Source organism: Penaeus chinensis, chromosome 34 (assembly GCF_019202785.1).
Source record: "Penaeus chinensis breed Huanghai No. 1 chromosome 34, ASM1920278v2, whole genome shotgun sequence".
NCBI classification, from domain to species: domain Eukaryota; kingdom Metazoa; phylum Arthropoda; class Malacostraca; order Decapoda; family Penaeidae; genus Penaeus; species Penaeus chinensis.
This window is the reverse complement of record NC_061852.1, coordinates 26577752-26586093: the sequence shown is the minus strand read 5'-3', so window position 1 is coordinate 26586093 and position 8342 is coordinate 26577752. Positions and strand designations below refer to the sequence as shown.

General features: G+C 35.0%; 1 protein-coding gene and 1 long non-coding RNA gene across 2 annotated transcripts in view; one reads left to right on the top strand and one right to left on the bottom strand.

Annotated features, from left to right (window-relative positions):
• The window catches only part of LOC125043919 (mitoguardin-like), a 12429-nt gene extending 7566 nt beyond the window's left edge, over nt 1-4863 (top strand). Inside the window, exon 7 of the mRNA XM_047640298.1 lies at nt 288-4863. Within this exon, the coding sequence (XP_047496254.1) occupies nt 288-425 (138 nt within the window). The 3' untranslated portion in view covers nt 426-4863. The remainder of the gene's footprint in view (nt 1-287) is intronic.
• Nucleotides 3031-6721, bottom strand: LOC125043920. Its single transcript, XR_007116445.1, has 2 exons — nt 4174-6721; nt 3031-4094 (listed from the first exon to the last, which is right to left on the bottom strand). It is a non-coding gene; the product is annotated as an uncharacterized LOC125043920 (long non-coding RNA).
• Nucleotides 6722-8342: the final 1621 nt, after the last annotated feature.

Genomic DNA, 8342 nt, shown 5'->3' with positions numbered 1-8342 from the left:
GTAAATCTGTTTTGTTTCTCCTTTATGTTTTTTTATTTTTTTCAAATATGTTCTTTCTATGACGTTTATATAAGAAATTACAAAGGAAAGGAAGTTTGCTTAGTATTATGTTATCTCTTCAGCGGTATGATTAGAATACTGTAGTTTTTTACTCTCGGCAAATTATACATATCTTAGGAAGATATACCTTTTAGTTGAACGAAGGTGCGTAATTTTCAACAAAGGAACATTTAACAGTTCCTTTGTTTCATTGGGACTTATGAACAATGTTTTTTTTTTTTTTGCAGGACCAAATTATGGGGCTGCTGCAGGAGATCTTCAGCTTCACCAGCGTCAGGTACACGACCGTGGAGGAGCTCGCCACGGACGTCATGGCGGTGACCAAGGAGAGGTTTGAAATCATTTCGAAAAGGCTCGCGTTGTAAAAGAAGAGAAACAGTGTCAGACATTCCTATTTGTTGTATCTATATTATATATATTTGAATACATAGACAAAGGGAAGAGTCGAGTCCCTATGTAGCAAACGTTGTATTATCCTCTATCCTGCGGTTGCTTTTGTGAACCAACGGTTATGTTATGGTAGCTGTAATTCCTGTTACCATTTTTAAGGGTTGAAGATAACAAACATGCACAAACACGTTGTCCAACTTGTCATACTGTTAACAGGTTTAAGAAACAGAAGGTTATAATGGTTGTTGCTCTACAGCGATGTATTTGAGGGATCCTAGGGAATGAAGTTACAGTACTGTTTTTTATGATTTTATTCATGCCGCTGCACATTAGTTTTTTATCATGTATCATGTATACTTTTATTTGTATGTGTTGTTTTACAAAAACAAGTTTTAATATGAAAATGTAAACCTGTAGTAAAACAAAAATTATAATAATTTTTTATCATGATGCCCACACATTACGAGCTGGAAAAGAATTTAGAGCAGAATGTCTTTAGTACAAATTTCGCTCGTGGGTCTGTCAGCATTATTGAGGAGTATTAGGCAATATTTTGTGTAGCATGAACAGCCTTTATACAGTTCTGTATAAGTAAATCTTATTCCATATGCAGTGGAAGATGTCTGAAGTTCAGCTTTTTGCATGTCAAAGTCATTGCCTGATTAATGACTGGATTTTGATGTATAATTGATTTCAGATAACACATGGTCCATACATTTCCTGAAGAATGAAAAGAGTCTGAGATATGTGCTACTTGGGGGAAAATGTTTTTGCAATAATTAATGCACAATATTGGTATTATTATTATTTTTACGGATATGCAGATCTTAATGGTGAATGGTTGTCAGTAAGGTAAGATGTCCTTAATATTAAGATCATTTCATGATATGAAGATATATATACACTTGCATATTTTTATCAGACATACATACTGTATACTTTCCATGATACTCTAGATTTACAGGTAGTTCATTAATGTACATATCAAGAGACAAGGAAAACTAATCATCTTTTTATCATAGATATCAAGGAAGTGGTTGTTCGGAAGCAGTTTAATAAGTGGGTAATAATCCTGTCTATTGTTTCTAATACATACTGTGTACTAAATCAGTGGGTTAAGTCATGTGTTGTCTTACTATGGAAAATGTAGATGGCTTTTGAGATCTTCACCCACTGTATTGCTTATGATAACCTCTTACTTATTAGACAAGCAGCAGTATGGAAGATAAAAAAGACTGCAGTTATCCAAATGGATATTTATATGTGTGTGTATGCATAGGTGCATGTGTCTGTTTATGTTGGTATGTTTACATACATGTATTTATGTGTATAACAACTTACATGTAGATAAGATTGTCCCCAGAAGGATCAAGGCAAAAGGCAACTTGAGTTGCGCACCAAGAAAATACTGATACATATACTATATATCATATAAATTTGGATATCTAAAATAAAGTATTTATTATATTTTAATTGTTTATATAAGTATTGATATCACATTGGGTTTAGGAGACAATTTTGAAGCAAGGGGACCATGTTACCATACCCCACTAAATTGAATAATTCAGTGTAAAACAATTGTAGTCCCTATTTTGATTAGGCTGTCATTGCATATATCCACTTTGAAGATGGAGTGATAAAGGAACAGTATTACTTGCTCTACCAGGCTAATGTAGTTCTAGGTATTGGTGAAATGTTATTAAAAAATATTTGTAGTAGCACAAAGTCAATACACATTGCTCTTTTTCTTTGAGAAGGAAGTGATAGTTATTGAATACTTCATTTTATGATACTATAAATCTCAGATTACAGAGAAATGTATTTTTTCCTGGGGAAGGCCTCAATTGCCCCCTGCTCTAATAGCTCCCTCCAAACCCAGAATTTTGGCTTGCCTGACGCCCCTGTCTCAAATATCTGACAGTCCCAGCTTTTTTAAGACCCCCTATTTGCAGAACAGCACAGAAACAAGAAATAAAATAAAATAAAATGTTTTCAATAGAGAGATCATCTCTTGAGCTATTTATATCCTTCTTTAAACTGGCTGGGCATTGTGAACAATAATGAAGATTAAATGCATGTATAATGCAAGTTAGAAATTGAAAACATTTTACACCTACATGTGAATGGACTCTTACCTAAGACAAATTGTCTGTAAGCAGTCTCCATAAAATTATATGATTATTTTGGTAGACTAATGTTAATGTCAGTCATTTAAATACTCATTTGATGATTTTTTCTTTCCTTTTCTTTTCTTTCTTCTTCTCTTCTTCCCCCCCACCCTTCCTTCCTTCTTCTTCAAAAGTGAAGGCAACATATCAGGATCATTATGAAACTAACAGGACCTATCCCTCACCTCCAGAATTAACCAGTGGTAGAAAATAATTATGCATGGAAACATGATTGTAGTAAAGATAAGTCTGTTAAGAAGCAGTTTTAAATACATTATAATAGAAACAGTAGACATACAATATATGTGTGTGTATGTGTCTGTGTGTCTGTGTGTCTGTGTCTGTGTGCGTGTGTTCGTACATACGTACGTGTGTATATCTGTGTGTGTGTGTGTGTGTGTGTGTGTGTGTGTGTGTGTGTGTGTGTGTGTGTGTGTGTGTGTGTGTGTGTGTGTGTGTGTGTGTGTGTGTGTGTGTGTGTGTATGTGCGCACATGCACATACCTATGCAAGGGTAATCAACATAGAGGCTAGACTTAGATATGCATATGTGCAGTAGACCTAGGAAAGTTAGTTATGCATTTTCTAATATTTAGCTAGAAAAGGTCAATATTTTTGTTAACATTTAGATTTATGGCAATGTTTTATGTGTCATTAATCAATTAGTGCCATTTATGAAAGTATAAAGTTAATTTGATACAATGCAGAGGATTTTGCTTCAGTAGTAAGATTTGAAAGTGATGAAGATCAGATTAACTAGTTAACATATAATGTCTCAGCGTGCTGCCTCATGTCCTGGTTCATGCAAACTCATACCCCAGGATGAAAGAATGTCTGTCATACATGTAATGCCTCTTATTAATATACATAATAGTAACATGATAATAACATGTGTTGACTATATTCAACGCAGCATAAAACCTATGGCTTTGTACATCAAAGGTAATGGAATTGAAACCATAAATATATATATATATATATATATATATATATATATATATATATATATATATATATATGTGTGTGTGTGTGTGTGTGTGTGTGTGTATGTGTGTGTAATTATGTCTTTTAGAAGTTCTTATATATTCACAGAATATATTTTCTGTGCATTGCAGCAAGTCTCTTTGATGTGGCAATACAATACTATGGTCTACACTCCATGGATGGATTCCAGAAAGTTATTGTTACAGTTTTGTAAGTAGGAAAAGAACTGTTAGTAACCCATTCAGTTAAAAGCATTACCATTTTACTGTAGTTGAATGCTGTGGCTTAGTTAAAGTTGACAATAAAAACTGGACTATGATCTATTAGACACTGTACATTCATCTTCACTTTTAAACACAGTTGCATAGGATGAAAAAATATCACCATCTTTTAGATCACCAACCAGCTACTCTGCCAATTAGTTAATTATATATTACTGTAGGACCAGCTCATAGCAAATACATAAATAACACATAAGCTAATCAAGTTATTCCTCTATGATATCCCAAGTATAGAAAAATGTTTTTTTTAATTTTTAGTTGTAATTATCACATCTTTATAGCTGTTTTTACAGATTATGTATGCAGAACTTTAACTCTCTTTGTGACATGTGTAGATATTAACCACTATGTAATTACTTCAGCTGCACAGACATTTTGGGCAAATAGTTTTTGCATAAAAAATGTACATTTCAACATAGCACCCAAGTCTGAAAACTGCCACTTTTATTGATACAAGTTGTGCCTCACCATAAGTTTGTTTGTACTTGTATACAAAGGTATAGATTAAGGGAATAGGGGTGGAGTATGATAGCAATTATTCATTTACTAGTATTTTATAGTACAGAGCAGTGTGATGAATTTATGAGGGTAGAGCGTAGAACTGTATAGAACATCTTGATAGTTGTATTGATTTGTTATAATTTAGTACAATGACATTTAGAAAATAAAAATATATTATATAAAAGAGTTGTAAAAGTCTTGTAAACATTGAACTACAGACTTAGCTTAGAATTCATGGTATTTTCAGGAATACTACATAGTTAACAAAGAATGGAAGTGAAATGTAGCAACATAATTACATAAAAAAGCTTTGTAAATGTGCAAACCTTCAACTTATATTCTTCCATTACCTGTTATAATACTGTTTCTGACATTGTCATTTCTTGTGAAGTTGTTATATGATGAGCATATTGATTGAACACTGGCTCAGTCCAACTGTTGTACAGGCATGTGATATGTGTAAATAAATGTTAAACAGTGCTCTTTTTTTTTTTAACCTGTCTAATTTATCACAAGAAAATTAAATGAATATAGTAAGCTTACATTACTATTTAGATAATACTTTGTCGCTAAGGTTTTTATTTCATATGTTACTGGTATAAGCATTAGTAGTGTTGGGACATAAAAAGTAGATGCATGATTAACTGATAACTAGAAGTTGTTTATAAGAAGCAATACCATTTTACAAATACCATTGGTTCCTGTTCTATTGTACAGTAATTTTTTGTTGTTTTTTTACTCATATTAATCATATCCAGTTTATGGAAGTACAGCTCTTCATTAACAATGTGGCCTTAAAAGCAAGATATGTGGCAGCAGCATGATGCAGTGAATTCCTTAATTATTTTGCTATTGGATATTTGTGATTTAGATATCAAAAGATCAGACGATCATTAAAAATTTCACAAACTAAAGAATACCGCCAAAAATTAGGTAAAGAGAATATCTGTAAAGATATAATCCTAAATAATGTGTGTTAAGCAAAATCTCAGCAGAACGTCAAGTGAAGGGAGTGGAACTGATCCCAGCGCACCCCTATGTTTAACGCCCTCTAACTGAACTTTTTTAAAACTAAAGTAGGGTTTACACTTTCTTTTATCAAGGAATGAATGATAATGTTCTAAACTTTCAATTTTATACTTTACAATATTTGTAGAAAGTTTTCATTATCAGCTTGGCTCTAATATATATATATATATATATATTTTTTTTTTTTTTTTTGAAAGCTGTTTTATAAATAGTTGAATGCAATGAGAATGTCTCTTGCGTCACGAAAACTGCGCTGATGCGCCATAAGCCGCTTTCTAGACCTTAGAATGCTCCAAAGACGAAACTCATCAAAAATGTGCTCTGTGAAGTTCTTTGTTTCTGAGTGGTTTAACTTATCAAAAAAGGAATACCAAAACCTTCCTGTTAAAACTGACATTCCTCTCACGTGTGGAGTTGACCATACGTGACTTGGAATCTATCTGGATGACCTCCCTTGCGGTCGCGTTGTTTCCCCGCGTTGTATGAGGAGGCATACTCAGGTATTTAAAATCTCTAGGGGAGTTTGCTCCGCGTTTTGTTATTTTCTGTTCATATTGATGTGTATTTGACCCTTAACTAATAGATCTATTTATCCATTGGCTTACTTAATTTAAATTTTCTATATTCGTATGCACTGTCATTGTAATGGTTTCATTCCTTGGTTATTAACCTTTTTTAAGGCGCCGATTTAGAAATCTTCCTTTTTTTTCATTTTCATAAGCGTACAAGCCATTGGGGGTTGGGGGGTAAATTCGGGTGTACTCTTTTTAGACCATCGGTAAATGACGACGATCTGGATATAATTAAGATATTGCAGCTTATTTATTACCTTCGTCACTTGCTGCCGAAATCGTGGCTGGGTGTGCAGCTGATGAGATTTTTTGTTTCAATAAAAAGACACTTGAACACATTCATGTTTTAAAATGTATTTTATTCTCATTGTAGTGATGTCAATGTGACTAAACCCGCCCTCTAACTACCAAACCATCGGGCAGCCACTACCGCCACGCCACACAATCCTTGGCCCTCGGTCACTGCCCAGCGCAGCCGCAGCGACGTAGAGCGACTGTTAGCTTTTGTGTGACCGTCGTTGGAACAGCAGGCCGCCTCTCTCCCTCTGATCCGGAGACCCGGTCTGCAAGAGGCATGTATAACATGTGGACGAGTGTTTGGATGGACTTCGGAACTCCCGCTATGTGGGCAGTTCTGTTTGGCAAGTCATCAAGGCGAATAACTTGATATATTATATAAAGACATTTATATATCATTTATATGTATATATTATATATATATATATATATATATATATATATATATATATATATATATATTGTGTGTGTGTGTGTGTGTGTGTATATATATTATGTATGTTTATGTTATATGATGAATGGTGCTAAAACACTACCGTGTTGATGCTATGGTATGGTGCTAAAACACTACCGTGTTGATGCTATGGTAGAAAAACCCACAATGTAAAACTAGATTTATTGAAAGTGAGACATGTTATATGATAAATGTGCATGCATATATTATATGTATATATAATTATATATATATATATATATATATATATATATATATATATATATATACATACATACATGTATATACATATACATATATGTATACATACATATATATACAATATATATAAATATGAATATATATGAAAAAAAATATATATACATATATATATTATATATATAGTATATATATATACTTGTATACATATATATACATATATATGCATATATATTAATGTATAAATATATATGTACATATATGTATATGTATATATATGTGTATATATAAATATTTAAATATATATATATATATAGTATATATGTGTGTGTGTGTGTGTGTGTGTGTGTGTGTGTGTGTGTGTGTGTGTGTGTGTGTGTGTGTGTGTGTGTGTGTGTGTGTGTGTGTGTGTGTGTGTGAAACCAAGGATGCACTGCGATCTCAGAATAATTATACACATTTTTTTTTTCTTTTTTTTTTTCTTTTTTTTTTAGAAGCCACGCCCCTACTACAAGAACTTTGCTCACTGCAACCGTCAGAACAGTAGACGACATCATCGCGGGCGACGCACCTCTCCTCCTTGCAGGCTTTGAAGGACGACCTGTATACTTCTTCATTGACAGCGGCAGCGCCGTCAGCCTCGTCCCTCTCTCAACGCTCGTGAGTTTCAACGTGCTTACTCCAGTCCGTCCTTCAGAGTGAAACGTGCGAGCCGGAATCGGAACTTCCTCAAGGGCATGGGAGAAGGCAAGCTCAAACAGTACCCTCTCCGGTAAGACGTACTCATTTCCATTCGTTGTCGGTTTCAACTTCATGCACAAGACTGGAATTCATCAGCAACCTGACAGATAGCGTCACTCACCAAGGTAACGTCTACGGTCGTACCACACCGAGTTCTGTTTGGCACTCCTCTTCTAACTCTGCAAGTACAATTGCAGCTGTCATGTCTTCGTTGGAATCACATGCAGTCGACCCGACGCCGGGCGACTCTCCGTAGGAGACCAAACTTGACGCTCGTCTTTGTCACCAAAGCCGCTACGCAAGATCTTCAGAATCCATTTCGACGACACCGAACGTCAAGTCTTCCACGGTAACAAATCCCTCATCATTTTCTTGGGCCTGCCTTCATTGTCTCCTCAAATCTCGCGCTTCCCCCTTTCACAGATTTGATGGTTCCCGTGCGTGTCACATCAACAGATGGGACGGAGCTTGTCACACCTGACTGCATTCGTGCGAAGGGACTTTGTGCTCTCCCCACGATCTACGAGATAGCCAACGGAAAGAGTGCGTTGCGCCTGATCAACGCAACCTGCACTCCTGTTCGCCTGCGTCGTGGGACACGAGTGTGCGACTGTGAGGTCACCGACCTCCCTGTCGTTGAAGTAGAGCCCCCTATCGCACCTGTTTGC